Source organism: Ursus americanus, chromosome 12 (assembly GCF_024610735.1).
Source record: "Ursus americanus isolate L20-20 chromosome 12, mUrsAme1.1.p, whole genome shotgun sequence".
NCBI lineage: Eukaryota > Metazoa > Chordata > Mammalia > Carnivora > Ursidae > Ursus > Ursus americanus.
Genome location: NC_142138.1, coordinates 49,799,875 through 49,819,307, shown reverse-complemented (window position 1 = coordinate 49,819,307; position 19,433 = coordinate 49,799,875). Strand labels below are relative to the sequence as shown.

The following is a 19,433-nucleotide window of genomic DNA, read 5'->3' as shown; positions in this document are numbered from 1 at the left end:
AGCAAGAATTTTGCTTTTACTTGATCTTCCTCCCTGTTAAATCTATGTGAAAGGAACACATCATATTTAGCTACCATGCTTAATAGTGCTTGGTGGTGACAAGCAGAGAAGTCAGCAGTGGACCAGTGTGATACTAGAAGCACGTATCAGGACAACATACTAGAAGCAACTGGTGGGTGAAAAACTCAAGATAGGATCAGAGTTAATAACCTGTCATTTTTTCCTAAAAATACTAGAAGGACATGACACTTTAAAGGTATGATAAAAATGACAGCGGGGATATACATTTTAATCTTACTTAATTCTCACAACGGACTTTTTAAAATAAAGATATATATGTATATCTTTTCAGGAAGGATAGGAATGTTGCTCAAAGTCACAGAATTAGTGAGTGATCCAGCCAGGATTGCACTCAGTGCTCTGTATTTCTGAAATCTGTTTCTGGAAGACAGACATGTTGAATGTAATTAATAAGTATTTACCAGTTGAATAAATAAAGGGATTATTTTGGGGTCTCAATAACACTGGAGGTGACTTTATTTGGATTAATTAAGATCACTAGACATTGTTAGAGTGCATGGATAATGCTATTGAGGTAGAGAAGACAGGTGTGGACTTTTCTCAGTCTGTCCTCTGCTCACATTAAATTCACTCTACATTCTCCATTTTACAGGTACCATCCCTGTAGGTTGAGGTTCCTTCATTAGGAAACTTCTCTTCACCCATGAAGGGGACTAGATACCCATGTGTAAAGTTTTCATTGTTTTTAGAACTTGAATTTCCATAAACCATTTTAGGAGGACATCTTATCTGACTTGTGTTTTTAAGATGTTTTCTCTGGCTGCCATGTGAAGAATGGACTATAGGGCAACAAAAATGGAAGCCTTGAGCCCAGAGAGGAATATCAAGAGTCCATGGTGGTCTGGCCAATGTTAAAGACAATGAGGTTGGGGGAACGAGATCACAGAATATATTTTGGAGGAAGACCTGATAGGACTTGGTTCAGAAGTGAATGGCAAGGGAAAGGAATTAGATCAAGTTTATAGTTCAGATTTTCTGCTTTAGCAACTGTAATGGGGGTCGAGAGTTTACTAAGATGGAAGAATACATTTGGGACTAGAAATCAGGAAATGTACTTTGAAAACGTTAAATTTGAGATAATGATAGATATTTAATATAGATATCACTCAAGCAGGCAGGTGTATATTTCCAGAGAGAGGCGAAGACTGGAGATAAAGAAGTCACACAGCATTGCCCAAAAATAGGAACCAATACTTATATACTGCCACACATTTCCAATGTTTTGCCTATATATTTTTTAAGATTTATTTATTTATTTATTTATTTATTTATTTATTTATTTATCTGGGGGGAGTGCAGAGACAGAGGGAGAAACAGACTCCCCACTGAGCAGGGAGCCCAACGTGGGTCTCAGTCCCAGGACCCTGAGATCATGACCTGAGCTGAAGGCAGATGCTTAGCTGAATGAGCCACCCAGGTGCTTCCGTTTTGCCTATATTTATTCATTCAATCTCCATAACAGCCCTAAACTATTATCCTATTATACAGTCAAGAAAACTGAGGAACCCAGTAGTTGGGAGCTAGAATTTGAATACTTGTCAGTCTGACCCCAAAGACATTATCCCATAACTGTGAAAATAGTTTTGATATCCTGGTAGATTGGGTGGGAATAAGAGACCAGTGGATATGCCCAATATAAAGAAATTGCTATAATCCCTGCACTCTAATATTCTGAATTTGAAAAATAAGCTTGAATGCTGACTATAAAGAGGGCTTTCTTTCTTTTTTTTAATGCTAGAATAAGTAAGCACTCTTTATTGGCACCTTCCTCCACCAAGATTACTGTGGAGGTGGGAACATTTGAACAAACAACTGTTGCAAAATCATATCTATTGTGAGGAGACAGTTTGTTCCAAGAAATCTGGCTTACGCAATGTCAACATTTGAAAAAAATGCTTCAAATAAGAAAAAGGAGAAAAATATAAATAACATTTATCTGGCTTCAGAGTCTTGGAGGGGATTTCTGAGAACTGTAGGATTTGGGGGCACAATCAAATGGATGACCAATTCTTTCTCTTCCAAATCCTCTCCTACTTTCCTGCATGTGATGAGTTCTATTACTTACTCACTCCCATAATTTTTTCACTTATAGTAGATGGAGCATAACGTACCCATTCAATTTTCTTATATTTATTGAGTACCTATGGTGCTGAGAGCTGCTTATAAAAGCTTATAATTTAATGTGTAGTAAATATTCAATGCCTCATTAATCAAATTGATTAATAATACAAACTGAGTAAGTGACTACATTGGTCATGCAAAACAAGGATTTATAAATATAAATATTTCATTCATTCATTCATTCATTCATTCATTTCAAATATTTATTGAGCGTCCAACTTATGTGGTAGGTGATGTGCTAAACATTACGGATCACAAATTGAACAGGAGGTATTTTTCCCTGCCCTTAGCGTCCTTCTCACATCTACCACTTGTGCGGTTTTGAGTAAATCACTTCTCGTGGGTTCTACTTTTCTCATATGTGAAACATAGGTCATTATAGTGATTATACCTAAAAGGATGAGTGATATCTCAAGCCCCTTCCAGCCCTAAAATTAGAATTAAGGAAAAATTGAAAATAAAGGAATATTGACATTTAGACTTGAAGGACAAAGGGGATTTTAAAAAGGGGAACGAAGACTTTCCAGAGAGTTAAATATAAACCACACACACAGGCCCCCACCCACCACCCCTCCCCCCACACAAATGAAGAAGCTGGACCTGTTGCAGCAAATTGCTTTGTATGGAGAAGCTGTGAAATATAAGGCTTTACAGTCCTATAGTGAAGGACCTCGAAGCCGGTATGACAGAAACTGATCATCAGCCTCCAGGAGCCATTCCCAACCTTTTTCATCTAATTAGACAAGACACAAATCTGTAGCTGGGCCCAGGGTCTGTCAGCTAGAGACTACATCCGCAGCCTCTCTTGGAGTAAGGTGATCCGGTTTGTGCCATTGGGTAGATTACACATGCCATATAAAACTTCTATGTCTTCTGATCTTTGAATTCCTCCTTCCCACCCCCCTCCAACTGAACAATGGAGGAAGTTGTGTGGTCAAGATGGCAAAACCACTTCTCCCTACGTGGGCTGCTCATATCTGTACTGTCTCATGAGGTGGAATCATCCAGGGTGTAAACTTTTGGTAGTGGCTTTTTCATTCAGCATCATTCCCTGGAGATTCACTCAAGTAGGGCGCTATTAATAGTTCATTTATTTCTATTACTGAGTAGTATTCCATGGTTTGTTTAACCATTCACTTATGGGAGAACATCTGGGTTGTTACCAGTTTGGGGCTATCAGTCATAAACCTGAAATGAATATGTAGGTCCTGTATTTTGGGTGTGGACATAAGTTTTTATTTCTGTGGGAAAATGCAATGGATAAATGATCCAATTCCTCCACATTCTTGTAAGCATTTGGCATTATGACCATTTTTTTAATTTTAGTCATTTTTCTATGTGTATAGTAATATCTCGTTGCAGTTTTCATTTCCGTTTCCTAAATGGTAAATGATGCTGAATCCCTGTGCACGTGCTTATTTGCTCTCTCTCGATCCTCTTCGGTAAAATGTCCCTTCATACCTTCGTTCATTTCTTATTTTACTGTTTTACTCTTTTAGTCTTCAATATTTACTGTGTTTTATTATTTTACTGTTGTTTAATATTTATTGCATTTATTGTCATTTTATTGTTGAGTTCTGAGGATTTTTTCTGTATCTTAGATTTGACTTTAAAAACATGGCCAAAGGGAGAGGACACATTGGCCCTTATTAAAATGTAAAACATTTGCTCTTTGAAAGACCTTGTTAAAAGGATGAGAGGATAGACTACAGGCTGGAAGAAATATTTGCAAACCACACGTCTAACCAAGGACTAGAAGCTGATCCTAGTCCTACGTCCTGAAGATTTCCTCCTATATTTTTTATCAGAAGTTTTATAGTTTTATATTTACAGTTAAGTCTTTAACCCATTTTGAGTTAATTTTTTTAATACTTCTTTTTTGCCTCTGGAACTATCTGCCATTAATTAATTTAGAGGCAGAATGGGAAAGATTGAGGTGGGGATGGAGTGAATTAGATTTCCTAATACTTAAAGATGATGTGCCTTTTCTCAAAAGGATATCTCAGGCTGAAAGGTATAAACCATAACATGGGCAAGGGGAGGAAGAGTTCCTAGTATAGAGAACATCTAGCTTTCTTTCTAAAAAGTGGTACCTGGGTACTAAGTGTCCTGAAGTGATTATGGAAAAAAAGAGATTTTATGGCAATACCATTCTCATGCTTTTTTTCAAACCCATTTCCCACTGTCAGTTGTACTGTTTTGTAAAGCTAACATTAAAGTTTAGGTGAATTTTCCTCAAAGGCAATGACTGAGTATCTTAAGGTAGGGGCAGTAAAGGAGATAAAATGGGCATTCAACAAATTTGTTAAATAGAATTAGTGGTAGAACTATAGATGTGCTCAGGGTGCCCTCGTTATTCTTGACTACAGCACACAATCACAAACAACTAAGAGCTTTCATTGACTAACAATGGTATGGACAGTGAAATAAAAGTCATTTCTATATCAAGACTCATCTAGATTTCTTTTGCGTTAGAAAGTATGGTCACGGGATTTCCCATGATTGGATCTTACCTGTAATATCATATACTATTACTGAAATCTATATTTTCTTCAAACTGGAACATTTGATCTTAGGGCATTTTAGAAGCTTTCTACAGATTAAAGGCAGGAGACACATTCAAAAAACAGAGGAAATGAAATGTCCAGTCACAAACAGACCTTTATCCATTTTCCTTTTAGATGAAACCACTTCAATTCCTCTTGATTTCCTTCAGTCACATTATTTTTATTAAATTACTCTCTGAACCACACTCAAATTTTCACATTCCCTTCGAACTATAGTAGAAATGACCCACAGATATTAAGTAAAGACTTGACCTATAAAGACAGAAATTATATGGTCCCCTAATGGTAGGTTCTTGTGTTTATGATCCAGAATGCACTCACCTGATACCTGATGAGGAAGGTACTAGGATCGGGGTTACTTGCATACCAATCACCTATTTTGACACATGTAATGAAATGGTTGGTGTAGGCTCTTTGCAACCCCATTGTCTTGCTTATGTTAGCTGTAGGATCAAAGATGACAATACTCATTAGTTAGTCATGTTAGACCAGCAAGTTATTTCCTATTCCTGACATTAGTTTTTGCTCTCTGGATAAAATAGTTAATAATTATATATAGAAATTTAGAAAAGACTTTAGGATATCTTTTAGAAATGATAGTAGATCTGAACATCCCCATTTTAGAGATGAAAAATCAAGACCCAGAGAGTCTTAATATTGTATTTCAACCATGATAAGATACACACCATTATTCATATGTTAACATCTCCAAAATCAAAGTGTTTCTGTAATAATAGCATCGTACTATGATTGTTGGCCAGGTGGCAATCATGATGTAGTTGCCTGGTATTCATGAACTTGATGGCATTACTGGAGAGCTGTAACTTCATGTTTCAGTAAGTGGGCCACTTCAGGATCGAGTAAAGCGTAATTCCCGGTCGAGGTCTAAAACTGTGTTAATACCTTCTAGTGAAACATGTATCAGCAGTAAAACTCTTCTAACAGATGCTAATGGCTTGGAAAACAATCCTGGAGTTAATAGTAAAGCATTCTTTTAAAGAAAAACTGCCACAGAGGGCAATAATATCGGGGGAAAGAGGCACATCAGCTACTCTTAGTCAAAAATTGATTCAGAACAATTGGCCCTGACATATTTTCATTTTTACACTTTATAACATTGATATGTGAGAAATCTATGTCTCAGTACATCTAAAAGGGCTCCTGTGATAAACATAAACTCAAAATTCTAAGTGATGTGGGAATATTATGGCAGAGTTTGACAAACTTTTCTTTGTGAGCGCAACACTCTTTCTTCTAAACAATTATGAATATAATCAGCTCTGATTCATTCTTGTTTCTTCAGCTGTTTTCCTAAAGCCAAGTTATTATCCATTCATACTCTGTTTGAAGTAAAATACCAAAATGTTCCAATTTTGATGAAGAAATCTAATCTTTATTTCTATGATGTTAGCACAATATACTCACACAATAGCTTTAATCTGTACTTAACAAAATACATTGTAGCACTTTACAAACTTTATCAGTTTGGAAAACATTGCATAACATTTTATTAAACACAATACTTTATATATATATTATATATATTTTCATAATTTTATTTACTTTAAAAAGATAATTACTCTCTTTATTCAATACTTCGTTTTCTCAGTAAAGCACAGCCTAACAAAGGAAGAAGTGCTCTCATTAGCAAATCAGATAAATAGAACACTAAGAATAGATACCACCTGTTAGTCTCATTTATTTTAAATTAAGGTACCAGTGGAATGTAAACAAATATTTTTTTGTAATTTTTTTTACAAAAGATGTATTATCAAATATACATGCAGAGGTCTGAGTTCTAGCGACTATCATTTTATTTCCTTAACAATGTGGTACAATTGGTTCAGTCGTTAAAAACTGTAGCCTTTGGCACTTTGAGTAGAAAAAGAATATATCAATATTTATGTAAAGAAAAAAAAACCCTCAATGACTAGAGAAGTACTTTAAAATCTTTTGTTAAGAAATAGGAAAGATTAGGAAACATCTTACTGCACCTGAAATGCTGCAGCTTTTTTTTTTTCTTCAGAGTACTAAAACCAGTCCACCTTTCTCTCTATGAAATGGCCGAAGCCAGTAGGAGTGTGGTGACGGTGGTAGTGGCGAGAAGTGGGGAAGGCAACATTTTACTCCCACTCCCCTCTCTGAGAAGGAAATTGCCAGAAGAGATATAGTTGAATCATATTTTATTGCCAGAGTTTTCAATTCTGCTGGTTTCAGCTAAATCCCTAATGCTTTTATGCTTTTAGGAGGTTGGTGACTCGAGAAAGCTTTGCCCTTTTCCTGTAGAAGCTGATAATGATGTGGTAGTCTTTATCTCTAAACAACTCCTTCTGTTCTCATGGAAAACGAAACAGATCAGATCAACCAGCTTTGTTGTTACCTTCTATCCCCTTGGCAATCATCGAGTGTATATTAGAATTCTTAAGAAATGGTGTAAAAAAGGTTTGATACTAAATTCCAAGAACCAAATATTTTTCCATACTTAAAATTTTAAGTTGGAAAACACCTCCAAATGTTTTGGTTTTTAACTTCTTCTCATTGGTAGTATTGGTTTCCTTTGATTTAGGCTGAAGGCTTTATTCAGGATAGGTAGCAAAACTGTTGTTTGCATATTAAGCACTAAAATGGTGCCTATTTAGAGATTTTGAAGAAATACATTCTTAATTTATACTGAGATATTTTCACTTATGAATTTGCTTTTTTTTCCAGATTTTTCCTGTTGACGTAAAATTAAGAGAAATATCTGAGGGAAGAAGGTAAAACCCAACTACTGTTGCTCTAATTTACTGATTATTAGGATATCAAAAACTAATAACCTGAAACAAAATGAAGATTTTGGATTACTTGTTAAGATAGCAACCAAAGCCAGCTGGCTGGAGACTTCCAAGGGTCGACTCAACCAACAGTGCTGGCAATGTAACCCACAATGTCAAGTGTTGGTTCAGATTTCTTGTTTATAAATTCACAGCGATATATTTTGCTCAAGGAATGTCAACTGTTTTTCTTGCTTTAAAAATAGAAAAACATATCCATAACATCAAAAAAATTTTAATTAATAAATAAAGGAGGAGCCATAAAATGGAAAATATGATCACAACTATTTCAAAAGACTCTAAAACAATGTGCTTTTAAAATTATGCAAATTTACTCACTAAAAAACAGAATCATTAGTAGTACCTATACTTAAATAAAAAGTAAGCAGCAAAAAAAAAAAAAAGAGAAACAACTATGTAGAAAAGTACTAGTTATTCCCTCTCACTGAAAATATTCCTACACAATTTTCGTTGTTGAAGAAAGCATAATTTTGAAGAAATGCACAAAACCTTTTCGTTTTTTGACTGTGACAGAGCCACTACAGAGAAGCTGCGGGGTGTCCTATTCTAACACAAAGCAGCCAGCATCTTCTTAATACAATAGCATTTCTTTGACAAGGAATTGCACACCACTATTTCACAGCTAAATAGAATTTGAGAGTTTACATGGTATATGTACTATAATAATCAGCACCACCCTTACTGAGCTGTAGGTGCGGATTCTGCCAAATGAATATATAATACCGCATGGCCTCTGCCGTAGGGAAACATGTGTTCTGGATTCCCACAGCTAATTATAAAGAAAAATCCCTAAAGTTGGCACATTCAGGAAGTAAAATAGTACACACTGAAGGAAACCACTTTCTTCTGGTGTTGCCTTCTGCAAACCTTTTGAGTTTGAAGATAGGTCTTAAGATTCTTCACATTATCACATTGATTAGGTTCTTGCATTGTGCTTTTCCCTCCCCTTGATGTGAAATCTACAAGCTTGAGTGTAGTAGTTCTCAAGAGTCATTGAGTGCCAGGCTGATGGTAGATGACCCAGTTTGATGAGAAGGCTTCTCAACCCGCTGGAACAGAGCACAGGTAGAATCAACACGTGGCCTTAGGGGGTCGCTCAAGTGATTGCCATCACTCAATCTTTGTAAGCCCGTGTTGGGGAGGTTCCCTTGTAGAAGATATTTCTAGTGTTTTCAGGGCTGTTACTTCTTTCAGGGATTAAGATGATGTTGCCCTTTCTCCGCAGGGTAGAGTCGCGGGAGGAAGAAATGGACAGCGTCTCTGAACCAATTTCGCTGCCCTCTACTGGGGTGACCCGGATGGTGGTGATTCCATGGTGGTGGTGCTCATTGTTATCTATATTGCTTCTCTTGCGGTCTCCAGAACCAAAACTGTCTTTCAGGGACTCACAGCTTTCTGAGTCCCTGTTGAGATCGTTGAGCTCGTAAGTTTGGCGAAGGCTGCCCTTTTCAGGGGCTTTCCATTTCCAGGAGCCGCTACCTTCGCCTTCGGTGGACGGGATCTGTATGATGGGCCTGTTGTTCTCTGGGTGAGCCTCAACCCTTACGATCCCACTGGGTTCGTGGTCTGTCAAGGTTTTGTAGCGGATGGAGCCAGTGCAGGTGACCGTGCTGCCTTCGGTGTTCTTGGGGCTGCTTTGGAGCACGCCCTGCTGCTTGGACATAGCGATTACTTGCATGATTCGGGGCTGGCTGTTGCTTCTATTACAGGCCACAGTCTTTTCGGCAGCTTTCAGCCACTTGGCTCGAGCAGAGCTGCTTTTGGGAGAGGTGCTTATGTTTTCCTGGGTCTCCTCGGGAATGTGCACTAACTGTGAGGACCCGGGGCGGGACTGAATGGACACTCTGGGTCCCCCAGGCATGCTATTGTTACACCCAGGGACAGTGCCAGGCTGGACCTTGAGGTACTGATTGCTAGGAGCATGGTGGTCTCCATTCACCCCCACCCTGGAGGGCTCTGAGCTTGACCTCATTTCTATGGATCTGGGTGGTGACTGTCCAGGCTCAGTCTCTATAACTTGCAGGGACAACTTCCGACTTTCATTCTTATTCTTCCACTGGGTGAGAAGCTGCTTTGATCGAGCAGAATCCATAGAGGCATGAATGGTGGCATTTCTTCTGACAGGGTCTTCTACGGATGGTGTGTTGGCTCTAGGCAGGGTATTGCTAAAGGTAACCATGTTCTCCTTCCCCATGGGGCTCCGTGGAGTGATGATTTCTACGTCGGCGTTTGCCCTTTTGAGGTTTGTCAACGAGCTAGCATCTCTGTGGTTCCGGTTGAGGATGCCTTCTGTGTGAGCAATTCCATCGCTGCTGCTACCATTTTTAGCGGATAAAATTCGGCTGGGGTCTTGGTTGAGGTCTGTCAGAGATCTGAGGGCGTCTCTGTGCGGAAACATACTATCTTCACTAGGAAGAAAATTCCCCACAGCATACAGGCCCTGGTGTTGAAGAGAAACAATGAAAATCATGCCCTAGAAGACGTGGTTACTAGGAATTTGTTTTAGAGGGACCACTGCGCATATAAATAAGGTATGTGCTCTCTATACACCATTGCCTAATACAAATAACAAAAAATCCAAACTACAATTACTCAGGAAATTGTTTGAAAGTTAGATCATAAATCACTGAACTAACTGTTCAGAAATAAGGAGCCCGCTATTTTTTATTAGTTGGATATTCTCTCCTTTCTCCATCCCGCTGGATGTTTTTGTGAATCTTATCCTTTGTATGTTTTGAGAAAAAAAGACAGACAATGAGAGAAATAAGGACATTCTTCTGTTTTTCAAAGCACTTCATTTTTCTGGATTTAGGAGCCTCTTGTTAAGTGACACCTTGAATAGCTTAACTGATTTATTTTACCTTCCATTTTCAATCACGCCTTCTGATGGAAAGCAGGGGAGGTGTGAAAAATATAAAACAACGAATCATTCATAAAACATGCTATCAGGTCTTGCAGTGAGGTCAGGGACAAATGTTGTTACAACTCAGATCGAGCCCAGCCCTGTGTGTTCAGCATTGTACAGAGTATCCTCACTAATTTGGAGCCCCCACGTTCTTCCCTCTAACTTGGTCTTCGGTTTGGAAGTAATATTTGATCAATTCAGTGCTAGTACACTAAATTTGAGCTAAATTTTTTTAATCTTGTCTTCATACTCAACCTAGCAATTTTTTGTTATTTTAGATTTGGGGGATAAAAATTTGGATAAGGCAAAGTTTGGATTCAGATTTTTATAGTTTTTACACATAGAAGACTAAGTCCCTATTGGATTTTCAGTTTCTGAGATGCTTAGTTTAGAGATAAGAGCAAGCAGCAGATACCCGTTTGGGAGCTAATTTCCATAGATGGTAGCCACTTTTCATATCAAACCAAAAGAATCCCATGGATTTAACATTTTATAGAGTGCTTAACGATTTACAAAAGTATGGGCTTAGAATTGATGAATTTCCAATTTCAGGGCATAGAGTGCAAACAGAAAAGAAATAAGTCCAGCTTCTGCCTCTCAGACTACTTTAATTCTTGGTTCACATTTTCTTCTACATAGTATCTATCTTTGCTCTCACTGCCAGAGTTCTCAGATGTGCAGTCCCTACCTAATGCTCTGTTAATAATTGTATTTAAAGTTGTAAGTTTGGGGAAATTATCCATCAGACCGTGTAACCTCTGCCATATTGTTGGACATGCAGTGCCTGGCACCGTGCTCAGTAAATATAGTTGCTTCATCCTTGTTATGATATGAAATATCTAGTTATTATTCTCATTTAATAAGTGAAGAAACAGGCTTCTGAGAGACTATGTAACTTGGCCAAATATAAGATCCTTGAGATTCAAGCCCAAAGCCTTCAGACTATGGAGCCCAGGCTAATTCCAGGACACCGTGAAATCACACTCACACAAAGGCAATGCATGAACTTGAGAGAGGCAGTTCTCAGTCTTCCTTGCTTATTCTGTAACGCACATTGCCAATCAACACTCCCATGGGGAACCCAAGCCAACTTTACTTTGATCACTTTCTCCTCCACTGAAGAAGGCATGAGATTTAAAGTGACAATCCTGACCACGCTAGTTTATAAAAGGGAAAGATAAATCATCGCTTGCTTCAGTGCTTTACTACTTTTTGTCATCATTGCCTTGTAAGACCTTCCACAAGGGCACCAAGATCCCATGATTGAACTGCTGCGATAGATGATTTTCATTTCTCTGTCAGTTTCTCTCAGTTTCCTTGGCAACTGCCTGTTTCTCTGCATGCTGCCGGCATGTGGGTGTTGCCTGGCTTCCTTTCATTCTTATGACCTGGCAATTTCCTATATCTCTGTAACTATAATGGTACTTCCACCAATAATGTCCATGGCTTCCAAATCTATTTCTCCATTACCGATTGCCCTTTTGAGTTCCAGATGCAACTCTTCAACTGCCTATCGATCCTTAATTTGAGCTCATCAAACCCTTTTCCTCCACCAGTCTGCCTCCTCCATCATGTACCTGGTCTGCTAAAGAAGCCACCATCTGCCTCGTCTTCCAAGCTAGAAATCTGGCCTTTATCTCTCATTCCTCCTGTTCCCTCACCTTCCACTTCCACTTGCTCTTTAATACATCCATCTTCGTGCATGTGCAGTTTCCTTGCTTGGATGTCCTTCCTCCTTTCCTTACCCTAAGAAAAAAATTCTTGGGGCGCCTGGGTGGCTCAGTCGTTAAGTGCCTGCCTTCGGCTCAGGTCATGATCCCAGGGTCCTGGGATCGAGCCCCGCATTGGGCTCCCTGCTCCTCTGGGAGCCTGACTCTTCCTCTCCCACTCCCCCCACTTGTGTTCCCTCTCTCTCTGTCTGTCTCTCTCTCTGTCAAATAAATAAAATCTTCTAAAAAAATTTCTTATTTGTTAAAAACCACATCACTTCTGTGAAGGCTTCTCTAACTTCCTTCCTTAGTGTGCTATTCTCAAAGCATTTTGTTCACACCCTAATATACCATTTAACATCCTGCAACTATCTCTATTTTTATTAGTTTTGTACTGAAAACTCCTTAAGGCTGTCTCTTATTTCTCACTGTTCTGATGCTTAGTATAGTACCTGGCAAAGATCAGATATTGAATGAGTGAATGAATGAATGCATGAAATAGGAAATCTCAGTTTCCTTCTGCTGAGAATATTTCCTCTGAGGGAAGGTCGGGCTTGAAAATAGAGTACTGCTCAAGAATTCAGTATTAGTTGGTGCTAATATATCCAGGAGCTACATTTGTGTTATTGGGCACATTCTATAATCTTCCACCAAACCTTCACTGTCATGAACTTTACTTTCACTAATATTCATTTTCCTCATCTGTAAAATTATACTAGCAAAAATAGTCCCTGACTCTTTCTGGGGTGTGTGTGTATATGAGGATAAAATGCAATAATCCTGAAGTTGCAGTCTCTGGTCCATGGTAAGGGTTTAAAATATTTTGCTAAAAGTGGGATATGTGTTTTGGCTTAGGGTAGAGATGCATTCAGAGATTTTCTCATGAATAGGAACTACATTGCAAGTAAATTATTACAGGGCAAAAATGCTCAGTGCGTGTTTTCCATTTGAACTGTGACTTGTCAATTTGGAATAGTAAATTATTTACCAAGTAAAGAGCAATTCCTCCTCCTATTAAAAAGCCACAATAGACGTCAACGGGGTGGTTCTTATATTGGGTTATCCGCGTGAGCCCGCAGATGATCCCACAGATGATAAAGGTGAAGACCAAGAGTGGTTTGAGAAGCTTGGAGGAATCCGTTAATGTGGAATTAAAGTACATCTGAAAAAGGAAAGCAATCTGGTGAGTATGTTAGAAAGGTCATTTTACTATTAAATTATAATCAAATAAAAAGTTAGACTCAAAGTCTAACTCGTACACTTGACATCAATTTTACTGCTCCATTCCCCCAGCTATGGCTAGGTTCTATACCTGAAAAAGAAGAAATACATAGCAAATTTCATCAAATAAAAAACAGATCTTCTTTAATTACATGAAAGTTTGAAAGATAAATTGAAGAAGAATTAGCCAGATAACTGTTTAGTTTCCATGTTACTTGTCACATAATCTCAGTCCACTTTTCTCACAAAAGACCTCATGGACTATTGTATTAATCAGATCCAATGAGGATTCACTGAATATCATTTATCAAGTTTACACTGACTTTGAGCTCACTGTTACATAAATACCGAAAGTAAAGCACGTATGTGTGCACTTCACACAGTTCTTTCAGTTTGAGAATTTATAACATTCATGTAGTTCATAATCCCTTGCCATGAGATATAACATTGAAGGGTTACCAGGCTGAATAAATATTATGACTGTATAGAAAATGTCTTTCACTGTAATATTGTACACAGTATCATCCAATTTCTGCTTTCGATGCAATTGTGTTGAAGGACTGCTGTGCTGGAGTTTACTGTTCTGTTCTCACACGGCTATATAATCTAATCAGTCACTTGGAGACAACACTCATTTCTCTGATATTCTCTAGGACACAGACTGATGACAAAGCGCCAGGAACTTACCGAAACGTACACAGCTGCGAAGGCAGCGAGGGTCGCATGTTGAGAAGGGAATGATTTTCTGCCAAAGGAAGATAGTCAAATTATGCCTTCTATTTCAGATCCACTGCTAACAATCATCTCAAGAACGCTGGGTGGTTAAAATGTTCAACTTAGAAGCCTCGAGGCAATAAGTGAGAACTTTAATTTCTCCTTAGTTTTCTGGAAAAAGATCTGAGTGATAAAATCAACACTGCTAATCACTATAAGAATTAAAGAATAGTAGTAATGCGCTTTGCAGTAGAAAGTGCCGGCTTTGGAGGGGATCACTTTGTTACACCATTGGAATGATGGTTGAAAGTAGAAGTGGATTGGAAAACATTATAATTGTTCTTTGGTATTCAAATTATGTCGGTTTAAAGGAAAAGCCATAAAACCTGGGATTTTAAAGCTTTGAAACTTTTCCTGTGCTCCTAAATATACGGTTGCATTTACATAAAACATTAAAAGACGAAAATATTTTCTCACAGCAATGGGTCTAAATGTAATTTTTACACTCCAGAAAACACAAGAAGTCCAATTTTAACAAAATGTGTCTCTGTATATTCCACTTTAACATAATTATCATCTTGAGAATCGCAGAGCATCTTATTTAGTTAAATAATTTAAGAAGCAAGCAGGGAGAGAGGTGGAACATAGGATATGGGAGAGACACTGAAACGGACAGGTGAAGCAAGAAAAATAGAGACTTCTTTTAATGGAGAAAAACATTTAAAAAGATAAAATTGAGTTATATTAATGTCCTCCTAATTATTTGGTACCCAGTAAAAAGGATTACCATTTAACACAGACAAGTTATGTAAAAAGATTGAGAAAGAATAGAGGACATAGGTCTTAAATGTAGCTTCAAAATTATTGAATGGACCATGAGAACTTGAATGCGTAAAATTACACACTATCAGGTTCTGCTTCTTCAAGGGTACTTATTAATGTGTTTTTGACTCTTAAATTCATCTTGAGAACTCACTGAATGACGAATGCAATTCTTACAGCAATTGCTTATTGCCCTTCGTCCTTCTCTAATTTATTTCTTTTGAATTTCCAAAACATTATCTCTTGCCGAAAAAGTTTAATTTTTACTTTATTGATTGAAAAAAACTTAATGTATTGGTATTTTCTTGAGTTTTTCTGTCTTTTATTTTCTAAAATGCAAGGTTAGAAGCTATACTGATCTTCTGGGTTTATGCAAAGAAGACGTACGTATAAAACTCTACCGAAAGGAAAATTCACATGATTTTTAAAAATAAAACATTCAATGGAGATGTAAATATATATATTTCATCTTCCACTTAAGTGAATACGGGACATATGTTGACATCCTAAAGTAAACATCCTAAAGTAAACCAACTGGGATAACCTAAAACCATAACGAGTCTAGGGTAGATCACAAAGCATGAGTAGAATTTAGTGATATGAAGATCAGTGGCAAGAATGAGAGGCTGAAACTTGTGAGACAGAGGATTTGGAATGAGCTACCAAAGAGTTTCTATGGTGTAACCGCTAAAGAAATCACTGGATTGAAAATAAAGAAAAGAAAAAGAAAACCAAAATCATGATGACTGAAAAATGTATGCCTAAAATGATATCCCACGCTATTCATGAACATTAATAATACGGACATGGGAAGTTTTAAAATCTGAATTTCTGACCTGCCGCTGTTGATAACTGTAAGGTCAGATCCAGAGCAAATATCTTCTACAATGTAGGAATTTTCTTTGCAAGACACATTCAGAGAGGTGTAGTTTGGCTTGCACACGGTCAGAAAGTATGGTGCCTGATACCCTGTGGAGAGCTGTATGATATCTGTAATGAGAGCTGTAGAGCACAGTCCAAACACATGAACACCTATACGCACAGGGAAAGAAATTGTTGTCAGGTTAGTGCTTCGTGCCGCATTGTGCCATCATCAACCATGTTTATTACATGTTAACGTGATGACCTGCAGATCTGTCATGATCATTTTCTCTGAGTTTATTTAGAGAAAATAAGGATAGGAAATTCCTAAACCCTTAAACTAGGTACTTAATGCCAAAATAAGGGCAATCAGTATCTCCAAGGTAGTCATTTGGGGTATTTTTTTGTCAGTTTGGTTAAATAGGACCTATTCTTAATATTATTACCACAGGTCACTTGACAGACACTTGGGACATGTGAGGGTGACCAACTGTGTGATCTGAGGAGGATTAAATATGAGGAATGAGGCAAAATTCAAAATAATTGAAAACTGCTGAGCATGTTTGAGCTTCCAGGACTCTCTCTCCCCAGTACTCCCTACCTCCAGCCACAGTTGTCAAGCCCTACAGAACTGGTTCCAACTCCCTACAAGCTGTAGTCATACCAGGAATGCTAATTAAAACAGAGAAGAGGGCAGGCGGGCCCTGTCACGGAAGTAATCATCATAGCTTGGGTCCAGGGCTGTGGGAGACTGCCTGCATATTTGCAATTCAGAGATGATATCCCTGTATCTCCCCATCCAGATTCTTTCTTTTGTCTTCTGGAGCCATTCTCAAATCATAAACTCACAAACTCTGATTCAGCCTTGTTCACTCTACCTCCATTCCTGCTCCAAGTCCCTTGCGTGGGAACCTAGCTCTGCTCACATACACATGATCTGAATTCGCCAGCTTCTTCTCCATTGTCTTGACACCCTTGATTCACTCAGACTTGACAGTCTGGATTCTGATTCATGATGTGCTCATAGAAATCAATACAAGAGGCAGCTGGGTAATTCATCAATAAACTCCGCCAGACCGTGATCGCTGGCCTGCCGGTTACCCTGTTTTCCACTTTCCTTTTCAGCTTATCCCCACCTAGCAAGGACTCTCCCAATTCCTTCACCACCTGATTGCCTGGGATTCAAGACATAGGACCTTTATTTCTACATTCTAATTCCTAGCGGAGTGTGGGTCCTGGAGAGGAGTACGCTTCAGTAGGGAAGCCCGTCCATGTTTACCTCTGGAGAATGGGGATCTCCAGACCCTCAGAGGATGGGGTTGCTAACTCTGCCACACTGTTCTCTAGGGTGGAATGGACCATCTTCACAGGCACGAGGCTTTTCACAGAGGTTATATGCCCCTTTGTCCAAAGCGTTTGTTACATTAGCAAATTTTTTTTATCTGAGATCTGCTATATATCCTGAAGATTTCTTTTCTTGCCTCAATTTGTGATCCTGCTAAGGGGCCTATTCTTGGCTTCCCATCTGCAAGTACCTTGATTAGTGGAGCGTAGTCTAGGGCATGGTTTAGACTAGATTTTTCCTCTGGTGGGAGAGAAGGTTGTATTTAATTATCATCTAGATATTAGATAAAATTACCTATTCTTTTGAGCTGAAAGATTACAGGTGAAGTAATTTTTTACTGACTTACTGGGAATGAATGTAAAACATTCATATTTGTGTGGTATACTGTGTTCTGATTTCTGAAGTTGGTTAAAAAACCAAAAAGGTCTGTGACTCAAACATTAAGGTGGTCCCAGGCTAATCAGAAGAGATGAAGGTTTAGATAAAAAATAGGAGGTACAGTTAGAAGATATAACCAAGGAAAAAGAGATTCAGTTCTCTATGGTGACATTTCCATGTGCAGTAACTTCGGGATGAAAACACTCCAGCAGAATTCAAATGGAATCATTGATGTGGCTAAACTAATTTCTGAAGAGTTATCCATTCATAATGGCCTGCTGACATTTATTCTCCATTTTAAAAAACGAACACACTTCCGGAGAAACCATTTTAAGGTAAATTTATGCTTCCACCACAGCTAAGACAAAAATATACTGAAATGCATGGCATGTTAGCTCTCAAAACAAGGACTATAACTGTAAATAACACATTACAGATACAAAGCCCCAATCTTAGTGTTTTAACAGTTTTTTTATATAATGTAAAACTCATCATGTACCCGAAATTATACATCTAAATTATAGCTTTAAAGACTTAATATCTGTAATTAAATATAACATTTCTATTTGAAAAAAAAAAATTCCTTTCTTTGTGGTTCCCCACACCCACCAACAAATCTGACGGCTCTTCTAAGGAAGGAGTTGAAATTGCAGCCTCCGGCATTAATGTTGGGCTCCAGTCCAACCCCATTTCTTCTTTTGGACAGGCAACAGTAGAGAATTCCTTCCCCTACCATAATCTGCAAAGACAGGATGGTGTTCAGAATGGACTCGATGGCTACAAATGAATTCTAAGTTATCTCTTAACACATCATCAGTTCAACAAGGTAAAGATATATTTTTCTTAAAAGCGTTAGAGATGTGAGCAATTTCTCTTGATTAGTTGAGTGAGCAGTGAGCAGAAGCAATCAGGGCACTGTGGGGAGCACTAGCTGGATCTTCTATGTGCCTATGTACTGGTCAAGGGTGTGATATTGTCCTGCCATATTCTTACGGTTGTAACACTCAGTCTTTGGCCCTTTGCTCAACAACATTCCAGGGATGATTAATTGATTAATTATTGATTAATTGCACAGTGACTTATTCTGTCCTAACTCTTAGAGTCTTGGCATTTCATCTCTTAAAACATAAAAACAAGATGGCTGGGGGGTTGGGGAGGAATAAAGAAAGCACCAGAGCTAGGATTAGAAAATTTTACTAGCATATTATTTCAATAAACTGATTCGGAATTGAGCAGAAGGTTCAATCCGTGGAAAGCATGCATGAGGTTACAAAGGTGCGATCTAAAGCCAAGGTGTCCAACAAAAATTTCTGTGATGATGAAAATATTTTCCATCCTGTCCAATAGGGTCACCACTACCCACATGTGGCTATTGAGCCTTGAAGTGTAGCTATTACAACTGAGGAGCTGAATTTATTTCATCTCACTGCATTTAATTCAGTATTTAAAATTTAAATCAATTTAGACTTAACACGGAAATAGCCACACATGACTGGTACCTATTTTGTTGGAGAATGCAGACTACGAGAGAATTTAGGTAAGCAGGGTGCTATTTCATAGGTGTAAGATTAGAAAATGTGTTTACAGGGGCGCCTGGGTGGCTCAGTTGGTTGAGCGTCTGACTTTTGATTTTGGCTCAAGTCATGATTTCAGGATCCTGAGACTGCACTCCGCGTGGGGCTCTGCACTAGGCATTGAGATTCTCTCTTAAGATTCTCTCTCTCCCTCTTCCTCTGCCCCACCCCTCTCATAAACAGAAAGAAAGAAAGAAAGAAAGAAAGAAAGAAAGAAAGAAAGAAAGAAAGAAAGAAAGAAAAAAAGAGAGAGAGAGAGAGAGAGAGAGAAAGAAAGAAAGAAAGAAAGAAAGAAAGAAAG

The 19,433-nt window shown here is 38.2% G+C and overlaps 1 protein-coding gene across 1 annotated transcript in view; it reads right to left on the bottom strand.

Moving 5' to 3' along the window:
• Nucleotides 1–6,134: 6,134 nt before the first annotated feature.
• PLPPR4 (phospholipid phosphatase related 4) overlaps nucleotides 6,135–19,433 on the bottom strand; it is a 43,593-nt gene continuing 30,294 nt past the window's right edge. The window contains exons 3-7 of the mRNA XM_045801709.2: nucleotides 18,168–18,297; nucleotides 15,811–16,006; nucleotides 14,126–14,183; nucleotides 13,206–13,379; nucleotides 6,135–10,043 (exon numbers count right to left, since the gene is read on the bottom strand). Coding sequence (XP_045657665.2) covers nucleotides 8,718–10,043; nucleotides 13,206–13,379; nucleotides 14,126–14,183; nucleotides 15,811–16,006; nucleotides 18,168–18,297 — 1,884 coding nt within the window. The 3' untranslated portion in view covers nucleotides 6,135–8,717. The remainder of the gene's footprint in view (nucleotides 10,044–13,205; nucleotides 13,380–14,125; nucleotides 14,184–15,810; nucleotides 16,007–18,167; nucleotides 18,298–19,433) is intronic.